At 36.4% G+C, this 22,023-nt stretch overlaps 3 protein-coding genes and 1 long non-coding RNA gene across 4 annotated transcripts; 2 read left to right on the top strand and 2 right to left on the bottom strand.

Moving 5' to 3' along the window:
• Positions 1–774: 774 nt before the first annotated feature.
• On the bottom strand, positions 775–1,839 carry LOC142240533 (uncharacterized). The gene is made up of 3 exons (XR_012723303.1): positions 1,550–1,839; positions 1,380–1,485; positions 775–1,314 (listed from the first exon to the last, which is right to left on the bottom strand). It is a non-coding gene; the product is annotated as an uncharacterized LOC142240533 (long non-coding RNA).
• A 3,667-nt stretch (positions 1,840–5,506) lies between these two features.
• Positions 5,507–6,379, bottom strand: LOC142229322 (uncharacterized). Its single transcript, XM_075299882.1, has one exon. The coding sequence runs from the start codon at positions 6,377–6,379 to the stop codon at positions 5,507–5,509; it is 873 nt and encodes a 290-aa protein (XP_075155997.1).
• Positions 6,380–10,077: 3,698 nt separating this feature from the next.
• LOC142221500 (uncharacterized) lies at positions 10,078–12,584 on the top strand. The gene is made up of 4 exons (XM_075291255.1): positions 10,078–10,320; positions 10,381–10,783; positions 10,851–10,972; positions 11,412–12,584. Exons 1-4 carry the CDS (start codon positions 10,233–10,235, stop codon positions 11,504–11,506), a joined length of 708 nt encoding a protein of 235 aa, XP_075147370.1. The 5' UTR covers positions 10,078–10,232; the 3' UTR covers positions 11,507–12,584.
• A 2,816-nt stretch (positions 12,585–15,400) lies between these two features.
• Positions 15,401–16,979, top strand: Art1 (arginine methyltransferase 1). The gene is made up of 4 exons (XM_075291253.1): positions 15,401–15,522; positions 15,578–15,811; positions 15,865–16,094; positions 16,151–16,979. Exons 1-4 carry the CDS (start codon positions 15,520–15,522, stop codon positions 16,770–16,772), a joined length of 1,089 nt encoding a protein of 362 aa, XP_075147368.1. The 5' UTR covers positions 15,401–15,519; the 3' UTR covers positions 16,773–16,979.
• Positions 16,980–22,023: the final 5,044 nt, after the last annotated feature.

Raw genomic sequence — 22,023 nt, 5'->3', positions numbered from 1 at the left:
GGGATATGATCGACATGAGCACTGTCGTCCGGTATAACTGATAATCTGTAAAGCGTTATCAGTTATTCCGGACGACAGTGCTCGTGTCGAACATATCCCATATATTGTGCACATTATAAGTTAAGTCCGAAGGCATAATCGATACTGCTGCATGTTTATGGGATCGATAACACATTTACCGATTATTTAGTCATCGCCGACAAGTCGTATCGATCCGACACACTGTAAGATTCTTTACAAACACGGAAAAACTTATAATCTGTACAGGCCGGTACTATCCCTGCCAGCATTTCAAAGTTCCATTTCATTCTCATCGCTACCACAGACTCGTAAATGACACTACAACAATCGCCAACTGTGATGGGGGAGCATATCAAAAGGTACAAAATGTACATGAGTATTTTGCCATCACTATTCTTAGAAGAGTCATTTTATATATTGTGAAACCCCAATAAACACAAACGTTTGAAAAATGCTAAATTTCAACAATTTTTCAAACATTTTTTCAAAGGATTAGGGTAATATTCAAGTTGAGAAATTGTTGAGAAAATCGCGTTCTCAACAAAAAACAGACATTACCCTCAACAGTGAAATTCAACACATTAGCAATAATATCTCAAGTGTTATCCTCAAATTGAAATGCATCGCTACTCAATAATTTGTCAAACAATTTTCGATGCGAGTCAAATTCAAAATTAACATCGTTGCAAATACTTTTCAACCTAAATTTGTATGAATGATATCCCCACTTCAAATTGAAAGTCAAAGCCAAAATTCTATGAATTTTGTATAATTTATTCATTTTCATCAAAATAAAAGATATAATAATACACTACACTACATAATACACTACAATACCAATTGATAAATAATAATCTTATTAAACATATCAACAAATAAGAACAAAAAAAAACACAACAAAACTTTAAATATCTTAAACATTATTAGTAAACACTTTTGCATTGATAATTCGTTTTCCTTCCTTTTGGTGTCATAAAACAACATTAAAATTTATTAACATGCGGGCAATTTGAAATTAGGAACGTACTGGACCGCGTGTTAGAATTGATTTCCAGCAGAACGAATTCACAAAATATCCATTTTAAACTGATAATAGCATATGAATTAAACTGACGATGTGATGCACATTTTCATCCAGAAGTTGTTGATTTCAACAATTTGTTGTTTTTAACAATTTTAATTGGTTGCATTTGAAATATTTCTCGAAACTTTTTCTTGTCGATAAGCCACTCATTTTTCATTGGTCAGCTTCTTATTGTTTGCAAGAATGTTGCATCCAAAGATTTTAGTTTTCTGCAAAGAGATTTAAATTTAGTGACTTCTCTAAAGTGTTGATTTAATTTTTCATATTGACGTACCAATTATTATAAACTATTTAAAGCAGTTCCAGTTAATTGTCCACCATTTTTTCATCGGTCAGCGTTTTAATGTTTTCAAGAACGTAGAATCCATAATTTTAGTTTTCTGCAAAGAGATATACATTTAGTGACTTCCTTAAAGTTTTATTTCATTTATTATTTTCACTTACGTATTTTTATAAACTATTTGGTTATTTGTCTTTTCCATTTTTTTATTTCTTGCAATTGACCACGAACTTCGTTGCACAAATAAGTATTGAAAACCACATGGTTTTTTCGTTGCATTTTAGGGTAGTGTTTTGTCAAAGTTTTCTCATATTATCTTCAACACCTTTTCAAAGATTTCGTAAACATTTTGGCAAATTGGAAGTAATTCGCAAACAATTTGAAGATGTATTGAAGATGAGCTATTTTAAGTCAAGTTGAATTTATGTTGAAAATTATATTTACCCTCAAACTGAAAAGTTGTTGCATTTGAAAAACGCTCATCTTGTGTTTATTGGGACGCCAAGCGCAACTATCTTATTATAATTTATTTAAATAAAAAGGGAAATTAAGTGCTGAAAACGTTGTTACTCTGCTTAAAATTGTGAAAGGTATATTGGTGAACAATTTTTGACGTTCCAAATGGAATAAAGTGATTGTTTTCAGATATTTTTCCAGACACGCTACCTCCATCGAGAACAAAAACACTGGGTGATAGAGGAGCAACTCAAGTTTAGCTATACCACTCAAACATTTTTAGGGCTGTTCTCTTTTTGCACTGATACCAGTGCTAAAAGAAAACGCAAAAAGTTATCAGTTCAAATTTCGATTTTGATTGGCAACACTTGGCCCTCAGCTGTCAAAATCAATCCTATTGTTTACAAATAAAAATACGCTACAGAAAATTAATAGTAAATTTAAACCAAAAACGAAAGAGTTATTATTTCTCAAAATAATAACCCATTGAGGGTTTGCTGGCTACCTTTCCACAACTAATGATACGTGGACACAGATTCAGTGCGTTAAGTTTATCAACCAATCGAGGAGCTGTAGATGCCCTTGAAGAGAAGAATTTGTGGCCTTGAGTTATACGAGTGTAATTTGAGAAAGGCTCATAATTTGAGAAAGGCTCAGCATAACTCTTGGAATGCTTACTGCAGCAGTATTGAGAATACGTCCGAGGCTTCCAGACTACGGAAGGTTCTAGCATCCACCAACTCCGCTCCAGGTTTCATTAAAACATCGGAGGGCAATTGGACAACGTCCAGTGAGGAGACGCTGGAGGTACTATTGGACACACATTTTCCTGGAAATCAGACGGTTGAACCATGTACTGGCGGTGCCACAGTTGCTCAGCGGTCGTTTCCTGTCGAGGAAATTGTATCGGAAACTAGAATAAGATGGGCGCTAAATAGCTTTGGACCATTCAAATCCCCTGGACCTGATGGAATTACTCCGGCGGAGTTACAAGCTGTAACTGACAAAATTATCCCCTGGTTGTCGGTGATATATAAAGGATGTATCAACTTATCATATATCCCAGGAAAGTGGAGGGAAACAAAAGTCGTTTCATACCTAAAGCGGGAAAAGCCTCTCACTCGAGGGCGAAGGATTTCCGACCAATCAGCTTATCCTCATTCCTACTTAAGACTCTGGAGAGGATGATAGATATTTATCTTAGAACTAGCATCGATTCAAGTTTGTTCTCGAAACGACAGCATGCATACTCGAAGGGCAGGTCTACTGAGACCGCACTACATGAACTAGTCAGCTTTATTGAAAGCTCACTATCTCTCAAAGAATACACAATCGTGGCGTTTCTAGACATCGAAGGGGCGTTCAATAATGTCCATCCGAGCTCGATATTAAATGGACTGACAACTCTGAATGTTGATCCATGTATACTCAGGCTGTTAGACGAACTGCTAATGAAGAGACGTATTTCAGCCACACTAGGACAAGCAAACATACAAAAGTATGTGAACAGAGGCACTCCTCAAGGAGGAGTTCTATCACCTCTTCTTTGGAATGTTGCTATAAACGACCTTCTGGTTTCCCTAGAAAAAGAAAGGATACAAGTGGTGGCATACGCAGATGATGTGGCGCTAGCAGTCAGGGGAAAATTCCCATCAACAATTAGAGATATTATACAGAGAGCCCTCCGGATGACTGAGAAATGGGCGAAAGATAATGGTCTTGGGGTAAATCCTGCAAAGACAGAAATAGTCATGTACTGCAAAGATCGCAAAACTCCCACAGTTAGGCCCATTTCCTTAGGGGGTATTGAAATTCCCTTTAGGGAGTGTGCAAAATACCTTGGCGTTATTTTGGACAGGAAGCTGAACTTTAAGCTTAATATTGAAGAAAGGGCGAGGAAAGCAACGGTAGCTTTGTACTCGTGCAAAAAGGCAATAGGGTAAAAGTGGGGACTAAAACCAAAAATTGTGCATTGGCTATACACTGCAGTAGTTAGACCTATAATGCTATATGGTGTTGTAGTCTGGTGGCCGGCACTTCAGAAACCGACTTGTTTAGATAAAGTTCAGCGTATGGCGAGCTTATGTATCTCAGGCGCATTTAGTAAGACAGGAACAAACTCCCTTAATGTCATACTGCATCTATTGCCTTTAGACATTTTGGCCAAACAGTCAGCTGCAACAACGGCTGTGCGGTTGCGCGAGCTATCGCTGTGGTCGGAGAAAAGTTACGGTCACAGTTCGGTCCTCAAAATAATGCCAGATGTGCCTAACGTAGTGGATTATACCCTGGCAAAACCACTTTTCGACAAAAAGTTTGAAACTCTAATTCCCAACAGTGAGGCGTGGTGTACACAGACCCCGGGGAATAAAAGATATATAGATTTCTATACTGATGGCTCCAAATTGGATGGCCAAGTGGGTTTCGGAGTATATTCTAAAGATCTGGAACTTCGAATAGCGAAAAGATTACCTGATCACTGTAGTGTTTTTCAGGCTGAAATATTAGCAATAAGAGAGGTGGCGAATTGGCTGAGAAGTAATGTTCCAAAAAATGTGGGCATTAATATATACTCAGACAGTCAACCTGCAATAAAATTCTTGGACTCTGTGTTCCTCAACTCGAAAACGGCTATCGATTGCCGCAAATCTCTCAATGAGATGGCTGAGCAGTACAATATTCACCTAATATGGGTGCCTGGCCATAGGAACATACCGGGGAACTGCGAAGCGGATGAGTTGGCAAGGCTAGGGACTACCTTACATATTCCAGGGGAACTAGAATTTGTTGGTATGCCCCTAGCTACCTGCAAGCTCATGCTTCGTGAGAAGGCTGTTATGATGGCAAATGTTCGATGGGAGAATTGCAAGGGTTGTAACGACACCAAGCAAATATGGCCCCATTTCAACTTAAACCGCACACTAGATATGCTAATGTTCTCGAGACGTCAGATATCACTCCTGATATCTGCTATAACGGGTCGCTGCCTGATAGGAGATTTTGCAAAAACTATTGGCGCGAAGTATAATGACTATTGTATGAGCTGTCATGATGCGGAGGAAAAAGAATCAATTAAACACCTCTTGTGTGAGTGTCCTGCATTTTGTGTAAAGCGCAAGCAACTTTTAGGAGCATATAGCTTCAGATTACTGGCGGATCTGGAAAACGTTAACTTAAGCAGTCTGCTAATATTTTTGGAACAATCTGGTTGGTTCAACAAAGAAAAATAATCAAGAAGGTTCAGCGGTTAAAACTAGAAGTGCCCATATGTAATAGGTACTTTTAGTTAATGTGGTATCACAATGGACTGAATAGTCTAAGTGAGCCTGAATCTTAATCGGGCTGCCACTTTAACCTAACCTAACCTAACCTATCGGCGATGTCACATCCGCAATCACAAATGACCATAAAATCTCACGACGCAACCCTAGTTCAAGTTTCATCCTCTTTTCTCCAACTACTTTTATAGGGGTGCCGTTGGCAGCAAATAACACAACAGATGTTGGACGGATGTCAAACGTTTTGGGTGTCAGAGGTAGAACAGACACGTCAGCCCCACTGTCGACAAGGAAACTTGTTTGCGTGTGCCTATCCTTTACCTGTAGACGAAAAATTTGGTGTGCGGCGGGGAGTGTTTCACTTAACTCCTCCGCCGGTGATAACAGTCATTCGTCTGACCGTGATGCAGCTGACACTGCATTCATTTGTTGACGAGCGTGGCTGCAAGGACTACGACACTTCAGAGCATTCCGACCATACTTCCTATGGTACCAACATTCTTCAGAAGATCCATTATTTTGATGTGATGATCGACTTCGTGATCTATTACGTCGCACCGTCGGTCGTCGAGAATTTGACCGGGATCGGCAGGAAAGTTTTTCAAATTTCTTTCCCAGCTCTACGACAGCTAAACGCAAATCAGCCAATTCACTCGATGAAGCCTGAACATGGTTAATTTGATTAGGTGACATCGCATCAACAACAGAATCAGTTATTTTCGTGAATTCGGCTGGAGTGCCCGTTGAAGCTGCTATGACGGGCTGAACAAAATCTGGTAAGCGCTTGGTCCACAAACCTTTTAGTGCCGCTTCTCCCAATGTATTTCCGGCTACTCGCCTCATCTCGAAATACAATTCGGAAGGTCGTTTGTCTCCTAATGGAAGCTCGGACAGTAACCGATTAAGACGGCGCTGTTCACTGTCAGCAAAATGTTCGGTGATTTTCCTCCTAATGTAGTCGTACCTCTCTGTGAGTGGCATGTTGGCTATAACGTCGGCAAGCTGAGAGACGGTATTCGGATCCAACGCTGCTAAAACGGTAGCTGTTTTTTGTTTGTCTGCCACAATACCAGACGCCGTAAACCAAAAATCCATGGTGGTAAACCACGCTTCGATATTCGTATTAGACATTTGAGGAACTGGTAATCTGGCATAAAGCACCGACACATTTCCCACCGACGACGTTGTTGCTTGAGAAATGCCACTATCATTGCCGGCTCCATGATTATGACCGTCGCCGGTTTCATGATCATCAGGCATGCTGCGAGATTGAGGTTATATAGTGACTTGGCAAAAGGCTCACAGTTAATTAAATATGAAGAAATTCTCTTTTTTTACACCAATTTCGGGGTCACCACTTTAGGAAACGACTATTTTATTCCCTAATTAAAGTATTGAAGATAGGCTTTGTGTTCTTTTGTCATTTTATTTAATTAACTTTTAATGGAGAAAGAGGTGTGTGCTTAAACTCTTACAAAAAGAAGTATGGGATGAAATCTTTGTCATGGCGAATTTTTACCGCTATTAGCGTTGTTACATCAATTGTAATTTTTTCAAAGTAGTCATGAATATAAAGTACTCACGATGCAATTAACAAAAGCATGTCAGGGTAGCCACATATATAAAAATAATAATATAATACCAATCAAAACATAAGTAACTTATTAAACGTATTAATAACTAAAACTATCAATACAACTTTAAATATCTTAAACATTTTTACATGTATAATTCGATTTCCTCCATAATGTTGGAGTCACATAACTATTAAGTAATTAATTATTAATTAATATGCTGGCAATTTGAAATAATTACTATCGAGGAACTTGCTGGCCTGCGTGTTAGAATAGATTCCATCAAGAGGAATTCACAAAATATCAAACTGATGACGGAATTTAAATTGATGTAATGCACATTTTCATCCAGAAGTTCTTGATATAGGAATTGTTGCACTTTGTTTTAATTTGTTGGACTTTGAAAGTTTTCTGGAATCTTTTCTTTGTTGTTTCCTTCATCATTTTTTTACCGGTCAACATCTTCCAAGAGTATAACATCCAATGATTTTAGTTTTCTGCAAAACAATCGATTTTTGTGATTTTCATTACGTATTCATTTCACTTTTTATTTTGACTTACCAATTATAGTTGAGCGTTTTGGATTAATTTCAGTCTTATGTCAAAAATATTTCAATTTTTTGTATTTCTTCCAACTGACCACGTACTTCGTGCAAAAAATGTATTGAAAGCCACAAAATGCGATTTCCTCAAGAACGTTGGTGTCACAAAATTGTTTTAAAACTCATTAAAATTCGGGCAATTCGCAAGGAACTATATGACCAGAGAGTTAGAATAAATTTCCAGCAATTTCAATTTAATAACAAATTAAACCGATGATGCGATGTAAATTAAACTATCGATGTGATGCGAATCCAGTAGTTGTTGATGTGGAAAAGCATAAATACCAAGTTTAATTCGTTGCACTTTGATTTATGGAAACTTTCTCTTTTCGATAAGCACCATCATTTTTCATCGGTCAACCCCTTAATGTTTCCAAGAATGCAGCATACAAATATTTTAGTTTTCTGCAATGAGATTTAAATTTAGTGACTTCTCTAAAGTGTTGATTTAATTTTTCGTATTGACTTACCAATTATTATAAACTATTTGAAGCAGTTCCAGTTAATTGTCCAACATTTTTTCATCGGTCAGCTTTTAATGTTTTCAAGAACGTAGAATCCATAATTTTAGTTTTCGGCAAAGAGATATATATTTAGTGTCTTCCTTAAAGTTTCATTTCATTTTTTTATTATCACTTACCTATTATTAGAAACTATTTGGAGTAAATTCAGTTTTTTGTCTAAAATTTTCCAAGTTTTTTATTTCTTTCAATTGACCACGAACTTCGTTGCAGAAACAAGTATTGAAAACCACATGGTTTCTTCGTTGCATTTTAGGGTAGTGTTTTGTCAAAGTTTTCTCATATTATCTTCAACACTTTTTCAAAGATTTCGTCAACATTTTGGCAAATTGGACGTAATTCGCAAACAATTTGAAGATGTATTGAAGATGAGCTGTTTCAAGTCAAGTTGAATTTATGTTGAAAATTATATTTTTCCTCAAGGCCGGTATGCACCTCTAGCGAAATTTTCGGTAGCAAAAATGTATTTAAGTCTACAACAAAAAAACAGGGCTGTGTACACAAATTTTAAACCAGCTAATCGCTTTTAAAAATTGTTAATATATTTCATTTTTCATTTTCATTTTATTTAACAATACAGTAAGCCTTCGTGGCCAATAAATCGTATTGTTCTTAAAAAAAATACATTAATAGTAATTGTAAAGTTATCAATCCTAATCATTAATACTTAAATTACCCTACTATGCCCACCACTCCACCATCCTCACTTTGGCCAAAGTCACATAGAAAACTAATATTAATAAAGGTAAACTAACACCTACCATTGGTAAATAACAGTCAACATTAAATATATTCATTCAAACTAGTCAGTAGCAAGTTCCTAAATTGATTCTCAGGAAACCCAAAATCCCTTACTGCTACAGGAAGATTGTTCCAAACCCTAGCAGTAGTAACAATAAACCCCCTCTCAAAAAGGGAACAATTTATTCGTGGTATAATTATCTGCGGATTTCTCACCGATCTGGAAAAAACAAATCCCTGAAGAAGTTCATGTAACAACCCATTTCTTTTCATCCTATGGAAAAAAATTAATCTCCGCGACAAAACGTAAGGTTCAAATGAAGAACCAAGAAAATCAATTACCTTATCTGTCACGTGTTCAAAAATACGCAACCCAAAAACATAACGCACTACCCTGTTCAGAATCAGAGCAATCTTTGACCTATTATATTGAAACGTACAAGATACCACCTCGATACAATAGTTAATCTGAGACATCAGCAAAGCATGGGCCACTATACGCTTGACACGCTCAGTCAAGTATATACCACAATTGTGTAATTTCCTTAGTCGCAAAGTCACTCTCGCTGAGAGGGAAGATATATGTTGTCCAAAATCCAAATTCGCATCAATTGTAATACCCAAGCATTTGACCGTCTGAACAAACTGAATAACCTCACCACACATTCTGATCTGCGGATAGGTCACATTGCGATACCCCGCCTGAAACATAATCGCCGTCGTCTTACCTGCATTAATAACCAACCTATTGTCAACCATCCAGGAATAAACAATATCAAGAGCAGAATTCATGCGCCTCTCCAAACTATCCAGACCTTCCATCCCACCTGTAAATACAATTTGAATGTCATCCGCATACATATATACTCTAACAAAATTAGGTTCCAAGTATCCAACAAAATGTTCCAAATATTCCTTAAATAAATTGTTTAAAACTTTTACGCACACAATAATTGTAATAAATTAAATGTTTGCTGCCAAAATATGCTTTTGACAACCCTGTTACCCAATAAACACAAATGTGTGAAAAATACTCAATTTCAACAATTTTTCAAACATTTTTTTCAAAGGATTAGTGTAATATATAAGTTGAGAAATTGTTGAGAAAATCGCGTTCTCAACAAAAAACAGACATTACCCTCAACAGTAAAATTCAACATATTAGTAATAATTTCTCAAGTGTTATCCTCAAATTGAAATACATCGCTACTCAATAATTTCTCAAACAATTTTCGATGCGAGCCAAATTAAAAATTAACATCGTTACAAATACTTCACAAATCATTCATTCAAATTGTATGAATGATATCCCCATTTCAAATTGAAAGTCAAAGCCAAAATTCTATGAATTTTGTATAATTTATTAATGTTCGTCAAAATAAAATATATAATAATACACTACACTACATAATACACTACAATAACAATTGAAAAATAATAATCTTATTGAACATATCAACAAATAAGAACAAAACAACAAACAACAAAACTTTAAATATCTAAACATTAGGTTTGTTCGCGTACTTTCTCAGTAAAAAATATCCAGTAAAAACCAGCAAGAGAGTAAAAACCGTTTTTACTCTCTTTGCTTTGTTTTTGCTCTCTTGCCACAAAAAGTACGCGAACGCCATCCAGTAAAAACTTGCAAATAAAACAGATCAGATGATTGTATTTTATGTTTCAAATACGTAAACCAAGAAAAATGAATAAAAGAAAATTGGACGTAATTTGCTCACCGGGAACATACAAAAGAATTTCTTTCGGTAAGTATGATACAAGAAATAAATAAATTCAAGAAAATGTAACTTTCGGACATTTTACAGATGAGGAATACCAGCAAAATGTGGTGGACGAAATTGCTGGTGATAGTTTTGATGAAGTAGTTTTCACCCAGAGTGAAGATGACTTTCTTTTCCACGTTGAAAATGAAGTCATCACTTGCACCAACGACGATGAAGGAACCGGGAAGCCCGTGTGGATTGAGCCAGCAGTAAAATTTTTGATATCCAAAGTGAAAGAATTACGGCCAAAAGTGGGAAAATCGGCCAGCCTAAAAAATAAAAAACAAATGTGGATAAAGATTTCAGAAGAATTGTGTTCACTTGGATACAATTTCAATTCTCAACAAGTGGAAACCAAGTATTTCAGTTTGGAACGGAAATACAAACGCACACAACTTTACAACTCTAAGACTGGTCGGAATAGGCAGACGTGCCCTTATCAAAGGTAAATTAAAAAATGCATGCACATGTTTGTTAAGAATCTAATACCATTATGTCCTTTCGTTTTGCAGCGAATTGGACGATCTTTTGCAAGAAAAAAAGTCTATAAATCCAGATTTTGTACTCGACAGTGAAGCGGAAGTGTCTTCGGCGGATTTAAAACTCATCGAAGGCCCAAATTTATCTGAAACAGGTACGAAAATTTCGTTTGGAATTTTAAGGGTACGCCTTACGCGGAAAAAATCGTCCTATTTCGAAAATAATTCCGTTAATGACGTTTTGTTATTATTTATTCTAATACCTCATTCACATTACAATTTCAAAATCCACTTTTACTAGATTCAACTGTCATTTGCCTTATAAAAAGTAGATTTCAAATCTGAAATGTAGATTTTGAGTGTAATGTGATCCTATAACAAATTTCAATGTCGATACATATTCTTTGCATGCGTCATCATTCTATTGTAATATTTATTGGTAGTAAAACGATACCGTCCAGGACTAATTTGTTTCTCAATTTAGATGTAGATTTATAGATCACAATGCCAGCAAGCCCGTAGCAATACGGACTTGAGTCTTGGGTCCACTTAACCAGGTTTTTCATGTTATAATATTTTTTATATTTTTCGAAGATCCATGTTGTTCATCATCAAGAAAACGGAAAACAGCCCTTCAACAATTCATAGACATGTCTGAAGAACATGCAAAAAAAAAGAGAAGAGAGTGATGCAATTCTACAACAAACATTAGAACAAAGTATGAAACAAAGAGAAGAACGTGCCGAACGAAAAGAAGCTCTGGAGAAGAAGAAAGTGGATTTGCTTGAAACCCTAGTGAACATATTGAAAAAATAATTTGTTTATCAATACTTCCAAGATATTTAATTTATCAATTCCTAACTTACAGTTTAGTTAACCAAAATGAACATTTGGTATTTTCACCATATTTCTAAAATTTAAAATACAACATGAAAATTACAAAATATGTTTTATTTAGTGAAATGAAATAGTTTTAAAATAATTTTCAGTGTAAATGAATTTTTTTATTTTTTTCTATTTCGTCTTTGTAATAGAAATATTCACAAAAAATAATTAACAGTGCAAACAATGTTTCTTTCTAGAAAAATAAATAGTATTACTCTATGTGAAATAAATGCAGTAATCCCTCGTTTTATTGAAATTTATAGTGAATTTTTAGTAATTTGAGGTCCCTGAATCCAAATCTGCATTTATTTTTTTTTCTATCAGCTCGATTTTTCGAGATATACCGTTATGGTCAAAATTAAGGCACTTTCGCTACATAAATTGGAATAACTTGAAAACAGTTCAACATATTAAATTAAAAAATCAGAAAATCCCTAACAATGTTCTCTTTTAGCCGTCTTTCCTTGAACGATATCTCCAAAACTACTTGAAAAATTGAAAAACAATGTAAAGGCGGCTAAAAGAGAATATTGCTAGGGATTTTCTGATTTTTTTTAATTTAATATGTTGAACTGTTTTCAAGTTATTCCAATTTATATAGCGGAAGTGTCTTAATTTTGAACATAACGGTATATCTCGAAAAATCGAGCTGATAGAAAAAAAAAAACAAATGCAGATTTGGATTCAGAGTTCTTAAAAACAATATTCATATAAGGTAGATGAAACAAAAAATTTAACGACGTAAATCGAAACAACGTAAACCGAGGCGACGTAAATCGAGGGATTGCTGTATTCTCTAGTCGATATGATTACCTTACTATATTTTTAAATGTAGAACTATAATTAAAAGTTAAATAAATTAAAATTAATTCTTTGTAGTAAGTACATCTTGTATTGATTTTGATATTGCGTTTCGCACGTCATCTCCACGCGAAATGTTGTCGTTATCTGGATAATCATCCATAAAATCTTCTTCCTCTTCCTGGAATGCAGTTGGCTCAAAATGCATACCATCTTCGTTAGCAATGTTATGAAGAACACAGCAGGCTCTTATAAAATGGCAAAGTTTTCTCATTCCTCGCAATTTGCAGTAGTATAACTGCCGGAATCGTTGCTTTAGTATTCCAAATGAGTGTTCAATTTTAATTCTACCAGTACTCAGTTTCATATTGAACTCTTTTTGAGCCTTTCTAAGATGCCCGTTGTCCTTGTAAGGTGTAACGATGTATTTATTGCAAGGATATGCTGAATCACCTAGTAAATAATAATCTGAAAATAAAGAATTAAGGAAAGTCTAAACTTGTAGACATGTCCAACCTCCACAATATGACGGTAACTTGTTATATATTGGTGAATTCTTCAGAACCCAACTATCGTGGCATGATCCAGGATATCCGACAAATACATTTATGAAATTATTGCGTTCATCACATATTCCCTGTAAGCAAACTGTTACGTTCCCTTTTCTATCAATATATTCATCTTTTCCACATTTTGGTGGGTCAATGACTACATGGGTACCATCAATACAACCTGTAATTGGAAACATTGGATTAATAATTTAAAAACAAAACTGTACAAAGTTCTACCTATAGCTTTTGGTATCATACATTTCTCTGCAAAGTATTTAGATGATTCCTCCTTCTTTTCATCTGACGGCCATCGTATAATTTCTGGACTCAAACTGCTAAAAAACAAAGACACCATATTTATTATAGCGCTTATTGTTGAAAGGGACATATTGAATCGATCAGACAGATCTCGAAAACTGCAAGATTCATGACCAGCAAATTATCTTTGTAATAACTCAAAAAGCTAATGTATTTACCTTGCATTTCTATGGAGTGGGTACCATCCCCAATCGAATGTTCTGTAGTAATTTCCATTTGTCCGGGGTTTTATAACTGGTACTTACAAGTTTTGTTAAAACTTACATTGACCACAGCAAAAAGAGTGTATCTTTAAATAACTTGTTTACAAAATGAACAGCTGATTCTTACAAATGGTAGGTTTTGCAAGATTTTACTGGAGAAAAAATCTCTAGCAAAAACTTGCAAAATATTTAAGCTAGAACTGTCATTTTTTTTCTCTCTCTGACTCTCTTTTGCTGGCTTTTTGATGTAAACGAACGACTTCCAGTAAAAATTTGTGATAATTATCAAAAATTATGGGGTTCTCGAACGGAGCTATTATTTGTAAACACTTTTGCATTGATAATTCGATTTCCTTCCTGTTAGTGTCATAAAACAGCATTAACATTTATTAATATGCGGGCAATTTGAAATTAGAACATGCTGGACCGCGTGTTAGAATAGATTTCCAGCACAAGGAATTCACAAAATATCCATTTTAAACAGATAAAAGGATGTAAATTAAACTGGCGATGTGATGCACATTTTCATCCAGAAGTTGTTGATTTTAACAATTTGTTGTTTTTAACAATTTTAATTGGTTGCACTTTGAAATGTTTCTGGAAACTTTTTCTTGTCGATAAGCCACTCATTTTTCATTGGTCAGCTTCTTAATGTTTGCAAGAATGTAGCATCCAAAGATTTTAGTTTTCCGCAAAGAGATTTAAATTTAGTGACTTCTCTAAAGTCTTGATTTAATTTTTCATGTTGACTTACCAATTATTATAATCTATTTGAAGCAGTTCAACATTTTTTCATCGGTCAGCTTTTTAATGTTTTCAAGAACGTAGAATCCATAATTTTAGTTTTCGGCAAAGAGATATACATTTAGTGACTTCCTTAAAGTTTTATTTAATTTTTTATTTTCACTTACCTATTATTATAGACTATTTGGTGTAAATTCAGTTATTTCTAAAATTTACCAATTTTTTTATTTCTTCCAATGGACCACGAACTTATGGTGTTTTCTTTTCTGAAAAAAGTGCTTTGCCTTCATTTTGTCTGTACAGAATGCGCATTTTTTAAATGTTACCAGCAACCTAAAAAAATGCTATCATTTCAGCGGGCAGAAAAGAATTCAAAGAATGAAACAGGGCAATCGCAGCACTCTCGTTTGTTGGCAGTGCTGAAAATGCCCGTATTTTGCCTCTATGCGTGGCGCTATTTTCACAACAGAATTCGAAGCCTTTTCGCACTTTTGCCAGTTTTTTTTAGAAAAGAACCTAAAAAGTACATTTTCGGGGCAATATGCAAAAAAAGTGCGCATTTTTAACAAGAAAAGAAAACGCCATTAGTTGCACAAATAAGTATTGAAAACCACATGGTTTTTTCGTTGCATTTTGGGGTAGTGTTTTGTCAAAGTTTTCTCATATTATATTCAACACGTTTTCAAAGATTTCATCAACATTGTGGAAAATTGGAAGTAATTCGTAAACAATTTGAATATGTATTGAAGATGAGCTGTTTCAAGTCAAGTTGACTTTATGTTGAAATTTATATTTATCCTCAAACTGAAAAGTTGTTGCATTTGAAAAACGCTCATCCTGTGTTTATTGGGTTATTTTCATTAGAGGTGCGTACCAGCTTACGAAAATGAACGCTACCGAAAATTTCGTTAGCATAAATAGCAATGCATTTCTTATGGGAATGAAATTTTTCGCTAGAGGTGCATACCGGCCTTCAAATTGAAAAGTTATTGCATATGAAAAACGCTCATCCTGTGTTTATTGGGTTGTGTTTATTGGGAAATCGCTGAAAATGAGCTATATCCGGCAACCCTTTGCCATATAATTATATATAACATCCCTGTTTGAAATGACGGCGTTACAATGCTTTTCAATGTAGGTCCCATTCTCACATAGCGTTATTGCCGGTTGTGTGAGCGAATAAATTCACACGCTTAAAATATGGTAAGTTTATACATGTGTTTTTTTTTATTAAATATTTCTAAATCTCGTTTGCTAGTCTGAAGATATAATTATGCATAACACTAATAATGCAAACGATGTACGGAACGAGATAAAGAAAATACCTTCTAATGATGTACCGGCAACAACAGCAGAGGAAATGACCTCACGCGATTACTACTTCGATTCCTATGCCCATTTTGGCATTCATGAGGAGATGCTGAAGGATGAAGTTAGGACCATAACGTATCGGAATGCGATGTACCACAATAAACATTTATTTCGTGGTAAAGTGAGTAAAACAAAAAAAATGTAGTAGATGGTTTGCGTTAAAATATTTTTAAGGTCGTATTAGATGTCGGATGTGGTACCGGTATTTTGTCTATGTTCGCTGCAAAGGCTGGCGCTTCAACAGTAATAGCAGTAGATTGCTCAAACATAGTGGAGTATGCACGTCAAGTCGTAATCGACAATAATCTTAATGACGTTGTGAAAGTCGTGAAGGGAAAAATCGAAGAAATTGAACTGCCAAATGGAATTGAAAAAGTAGACATTATAATATCTGAGTGGATGGGGTGAGTAGAGTCTTAATGAGTCTCCGCAAAAATTTTTAAAGATAATTCGTTTTTAGGTATTGTCTTTTCTATGAATCAATGTTAGATACTGTGTTGTTTGCCCGGGACAAGTGGTTGCAACCCGATGGAATGATGTTTCCAGATCGCGGAACGTTGTATATAACCGCCATTGAAGATCGGCAATACAAGGACGAAAAAATTAATTGGTGGGATGACGTTTATGGTTTTGATATGAGCTGTATTAGGAAAGTGGCCATAACAGAGCCATTGGTAGATGTCGTTGATCCAAAACAAGTGGTATCTACTTCTTTCCTTATAAAAGAAGTAGACCTTTATACGGTAAAAAAGTCTGACTTGGAATTCGTTTCTCCTTTTACTTTGGTTCTGAAACGCAACGATTTTGTACAAGCATTAGTAACCTACTTCAATATAGAATTTACGAAGTGTCATAAACGTCTGGGGTTCAGTACATCACCGGAAGCCACATATACACATTGGAAGCAGACTGTGTTTTACTTGGATGAGTACCTTACTGTTAAAAAAGGAGAAGAAATCAAGGGTACTTTCAAAATGAAACCGAATGAGCGTAACAACCGCGACCTTGACTTCAATATTGAAATACATTTCAAAGGAGAACATTCTGAAGTTAATGAAAATAATACTTATAGAATGCGCTGATCAATTTTTTGAGAAGTCGAAAGTTTTAGAATGTAAGTCGTTTTAATTGCTACTGAATTCCTATATGTAACCAAAATTTATTCGTCATATTACATATGGCAACAATCATTCGTGTCAAACGCCGGTGCTAACGGGTAGGACCGAAAATATATTGATTGTAAAAATGTCATATATTTTATTCCATCAAATATATGAAACAAAAATTAACCTGTTTAGCATTTCAAACTTAATTATTCGCATTATAGGTCACTTTGCAAGCTAGCTCCAAAAAATCTAAAATTACAGTTTTTAAGAAAAGCGATCGTAGGGATTGTAATGAGAATAAAAACTTAAGGTAGGTACTATGTTCGGGGTTCGAGATGAAACCACTTTATTTTCGCGATTACTTTTTCCTAAATTACCAAAATTATAAATGAAAACAAACATATTCCTGTAAAGTCTTGCCGAAATCGGGAAGAACAAGAAACTGCGCATCAATTGAGTTAATTTTTTTGCTTTGTATTCAACTGTTTTAATAAAGTAACCGCGAATATTTCAACTCGAAGAGCGAACATAGTACTGGGGGCTTTTCACGGCATTCTATATCGAATTCATAATCGTATCGAAAAAATTGTCGATACGATTAAAAGTTCGGATCACGGCATTCGATCGAAATTTGATGCAATTTCTCTAGCATTGTCAACAGCAAGAAACGAAGCAGAACAAAATGAAATGACAAAACTAAGCGGCACAAAATAGAATGTAGAAAAAAATTCAATGGACGATTTCGGCTAAAGGTGTGTACTATGTTCGGTTTTCGAGTTGAAAACCACATTATTTTCGCGATTACTTTTCCTTAAATAATCAAAATTATAGATGAAAACAAACTTATTCCTGTAAAGTCTTGTCGAAATCTAGAGGAACAAGAAAATGCGCATCAATTGAATTAATTTATCTGGTATATATTGAACTGTTTTAATAAAGTAACTATGAAAATTTCAACGCGAAAAGCGAACATAGTACTTACCTTAATGCTTAGTACTAAGTTCGTTTCTGCGAAAAACGAATATCTTCATCTATCTCCGTAAATAGGGTTTCAAACCCAGGGATGTTAACTTATTTATGCGAAATAATATGCCTGCCTATTTTTTCGTGCGAAAAATCCAGGGTTGTATAAATATGTGTCTGAAAATGCTCCAAACAAAGATTTCGCATTTATTTCGCGCTAATGCTTAGTACTAAGTTCGCTGCTGCGAAAAACGAATATATTCAAAAATCTCCGTAAATAGGGTCTCAAACACAGGGATGTTAACTTATTTATGCGAAATAATATGCCTGCCTATTTTTTCGTGCGAAAATTCCAGGGTTGTATAAATATGCGTCTGAAAATGCTCAAAACAAAGATTTCGCATTTATTCCGCGCTAACGTTTTTTATATAGAGTATAACAGTTTTTCGTGCGAAAACGTGATCTTAGTACTAGGTTTAACGAGGTAGGTGTTCAATTGTTACTTGGAGGAATATAATTGTCGGTGCCATGTCAACGTCAATTCTATCGATATTACAATTGTCTGTCGTCTTAAACCTTCTGGCCACTGGAAACTGTATGATATGTTTAATTGATCACAATCTCTTTTATATCGCTCTTTTCCAAGCTAGGATGTTCGCTCCCGAATTCGACTATGATCAATTTTTGTTTAACTTTTATTCATGCCCCAAATAGTCAAAATATATTCATTATATGTAAATTTATTGTTCCTCTAGATTTTGGCAAGACTTTACAGGAAGACGTTTGCTTTCATTTATAATAGTTGTGTTCCTTTAGGTTAAGGTTGTAGAGGATGACATCAATTTTGTGTTGAATTGATTTCCACTTAGACCAGTATAGGTCCATTGTGATTCCTCGATGTGATCTTTCCATCTTTTTCCTTCCGATGCGGTCCGCCTTGTCACAGAACTTCCACCTGCTCGTTTTCTTTAAAAGAAATCTCAGAACAACCAACCAGAGGCCCTGATGAATGCAAGTATGTTCCTTAAGCTGCACTCCCGCAGCTCAGTGAGAGCCTGAAAGAAAAAGGAGCCCAGTATCTTGTTTATTCTAAAGGATAAAGCTGGACACTGGCACAGGAAGTGGTACGAGTCCTCCGTAACTTCCGCGTCCAGGCACCATCTACAGATATCATCGTCTTTAAGTCCTATTCTTACCATGTGTTTCCCAAGTGTGTTATGCCGTGTTATGATACCAATCAATGGCCGCAATTCTTCTCTGTTCATCGACATCAAAATTTCGCAGTTCCTACGTTTCTTTTCGTCCCATATCAACTTGGTTTGCTCGCAACCATCCGAAGAGACCCAGCGTCTTCGCCATAGTTCATCATATTTAACCTATATCCTGTAAGAAGATAGTGGAAGAAAACCTCCGCTAGGACGTTGTTCGTTCCACGAGCACCCTCCTTAGCCAGCACATCCGCTTTCTCATTTTCTATATTATCCCATAGTGCCCAGGTACCCAGCACAGAGTTATATTATGCTGTTCAGTGAGAACCTTGAGTTCTCTACGACAGCGGCTGACTACCTTAGACCTTATAAAGGGTGATTTGTTAAGAGCTTGATAACTTTTTTTTTTTAAAAAAACGCATAAAATTTGCAAAATCTCATCGGTTCTTTATTTGAAACGTTAGATTGGTCCATGACATTTACTTTTTGAAGATAATTTCATTTAAATGTTGACCGCGGCTGCGTCTTAGGTGGTCCATTCGGAAAGTCCAATTTTGGGCAATTTCGGCCGGAATAGCCCGAATTTCTTCGGAAATGTTGTCTTCCAAAGCTGGAATAGTTGCTGGCTTATTTCTGTAGACTTTAGACTTGACGTAGCCCCACAAAAAATAGTCTAAAGGCGTCAAATCGCATGATCTTGGTGGCCAACTTACCGGTCCATTTCTTGAGATGAATTGTTCTCCGAAGTTTTCCCTCAAAATGGCCATAGAATCGCGAGCTGTGTGGCATGTAGCGCCATCTTGTTGAAACCACATGTCAACCAAGTTCAGTTCTTCCATTTTTGGCAACAAAAAGTTTGTTAGCATCGAACGATAGCGATCGCCATTCACCGTAACGTTGCGTCCAACAGCATCTTTGAAAAAATACGGTCCAATGATTCCACCAGCGTACAAACCACACCAAACAGTGCATTTTTCGGGATGCATGGGCAGTTCTTGAACGGCTTCTGGTTGCTCTTCACTCCAAATGCGGCAATTTTGCTTATTTACGTAGCCATTCAACCAGAAATGAGCCTCATCGCTGAACAAAATTTGTCGATAAAAAAGCGGAAACACATTTCGAACCGAACACTGATTTTGGTAATAAAATTCAATGATTTGCAAGCGTTGCTCGTTAGTAAGTCTATTCATGATGAAATGTCAAAGCATACTGAGCATCTTTCTCTTTGACACCATGTCTGAAATCCCACGTGATCTGTCAAATACTAATGCATGAAAATCCTAACCTCAAAAGAATCACCCTTTATCAGCACTGCATAATGCTTTTATAGCCGCCTGACTGTGGATGAAGAAGCTGATATCGCTTCTGAATAACGGCCTCATCAACAGCAACTCAGCAGCCTTTGTGATCGCAGAAATCTCAGCCTGAAAAATACTGCAATCACTATCCAGCGTGTAAGATTCCCTTATCCCAAGTTCACTACAATACATTCCGCTGCCCGTTCCTTCCTCCATCTTTGATCCGTCCGTATACATGTTCAGGGTTCCGAAGGGTATCCTCCTGTCTTCCCACTCCTCTATACTTGGTATAATGTATGTCGGTTTGTGATGATAAACATGCTCCGTGGCCATATGGTCCGTCTCTCTATACTGCCCGGCCAGAATTTCAGTATGCCTGCAGGCTGTCCTCTCCAACGTGTTCAAGCTCAGAAGTGTCATTTCTGCCGTCTTCCTTACGTGTAAATCGAGTGGGATAACTCCCATTAGTACCTCCAAGACGGCAGTGGCTGTAGTCGTCATAGCGCCTGTCATATAAATAAGTGCAGTCCTATTTATTCTCGGCATATAATTTTGGTGTCTCACGATTGTCCACCAAACATGACAACCATATGTGGCCACAGGTCTTACAACCGCGGTATAAAGTCAGCCAAAAAGAGAAGGCGACTAATTTCTGAGACGAGTATAATGCCACATAGGCCTTCTTTATGCGATCCGCAGTATTCCCCATCCAGTTCAGTTTGGAATCCAAAAGAACTCCCAGGTACCTTGCTGATTTCGAGAGGGTCAACTTCGTGTCCTGGAATTCAGGAGACTTGTAACAGATAGGTTAGGTTAGGTGGCAGCCCCATGTATCAGGCTCACTTAGACTAGTCAGTCCATTGTGATACCACATTGGTGAACTTCTCTCTTATCGCTGAGTGCTGCCCGATTCCATGTTAAGCTCAATGACAAGGGACCTCCTTTTTATAGCCAAGTCTGAACGGCGTTCCACATTGCAGTGAAACTACTTAGAGAAGCTTTGAAATCCTCATAAATGTCACCAGCATTACTGAGGTGAGATAATCCGCCGCTGAAAAATTTTTTGGTGTTCGGTCGAAGCAGGAATCGAACCCATGACCTTGTGGTGAACAGTACCAACTCCGTCTTTCCAGGGTTCACCCTTAATCCGCATCCTCGTGTCCACTCCGAAAGATACTGCAAATACCCGCTCAGCACATCCGAAATAGAATCCAGGAATTTTCCCGACACCATTATCACAATGTCAGTATCACCGAGTGCAGGGCAGATTCTACAGATCTCCCCTTAATGTAGGCATGCTGACAGATTGATAATTTCATGCCTAGCTGGTTCCTTATATGATCATCAAGTATCCTCTCCATCGTCTTTAGCAAGAAGGATGATAAGCTTATTGTTCTAGATCCTTCGCCGTACCATGTGATATCTTGCCCGCTTTAGGAATGAAGATTACCTTAACCTTCCGCCAAGCCCTTGGTATATATCCAAGACGCAATGAGGCCCTCATCAACTGCACATAAGATTCACCCAAGAGATCGAAGGACTCCTGAAGCATACATGGGTATACCCCGTCCAAGCCTGGAGATTTATATGGGCCGAAACTGTCAATCGCCCATTTAACGCTCTCCATGGTCACCAAACCTAATACATGCTTCTCCGAAATACGAATATCCGTTTTATCTCTGATCTCACACTCTGGGAAGTGCGTTTCCAATAGCAGGTCTATAGTCTCATCCGGTGATTTGGTCCATTTTCCATTGC

The sequence above is a fragment of the Haematobia irritans genome, chromosome 1 (assembly GCF_050003625.1).
Source record: "Haematobia irritans isolate KBUSLIRL chromosome 1, ASM5000362v1, whole genome shotgun sequence".
Classification (NCBI taxonomy): domain Eukaryota; kingdom Metazoa; phylum Arthropoda; class Insecta; order Diptera; family Muscidae; genus Haematobia; species Haematobia irritans.
This window is presented reverse-complemented; position numbering and strand designations above follow the sequence as displayed.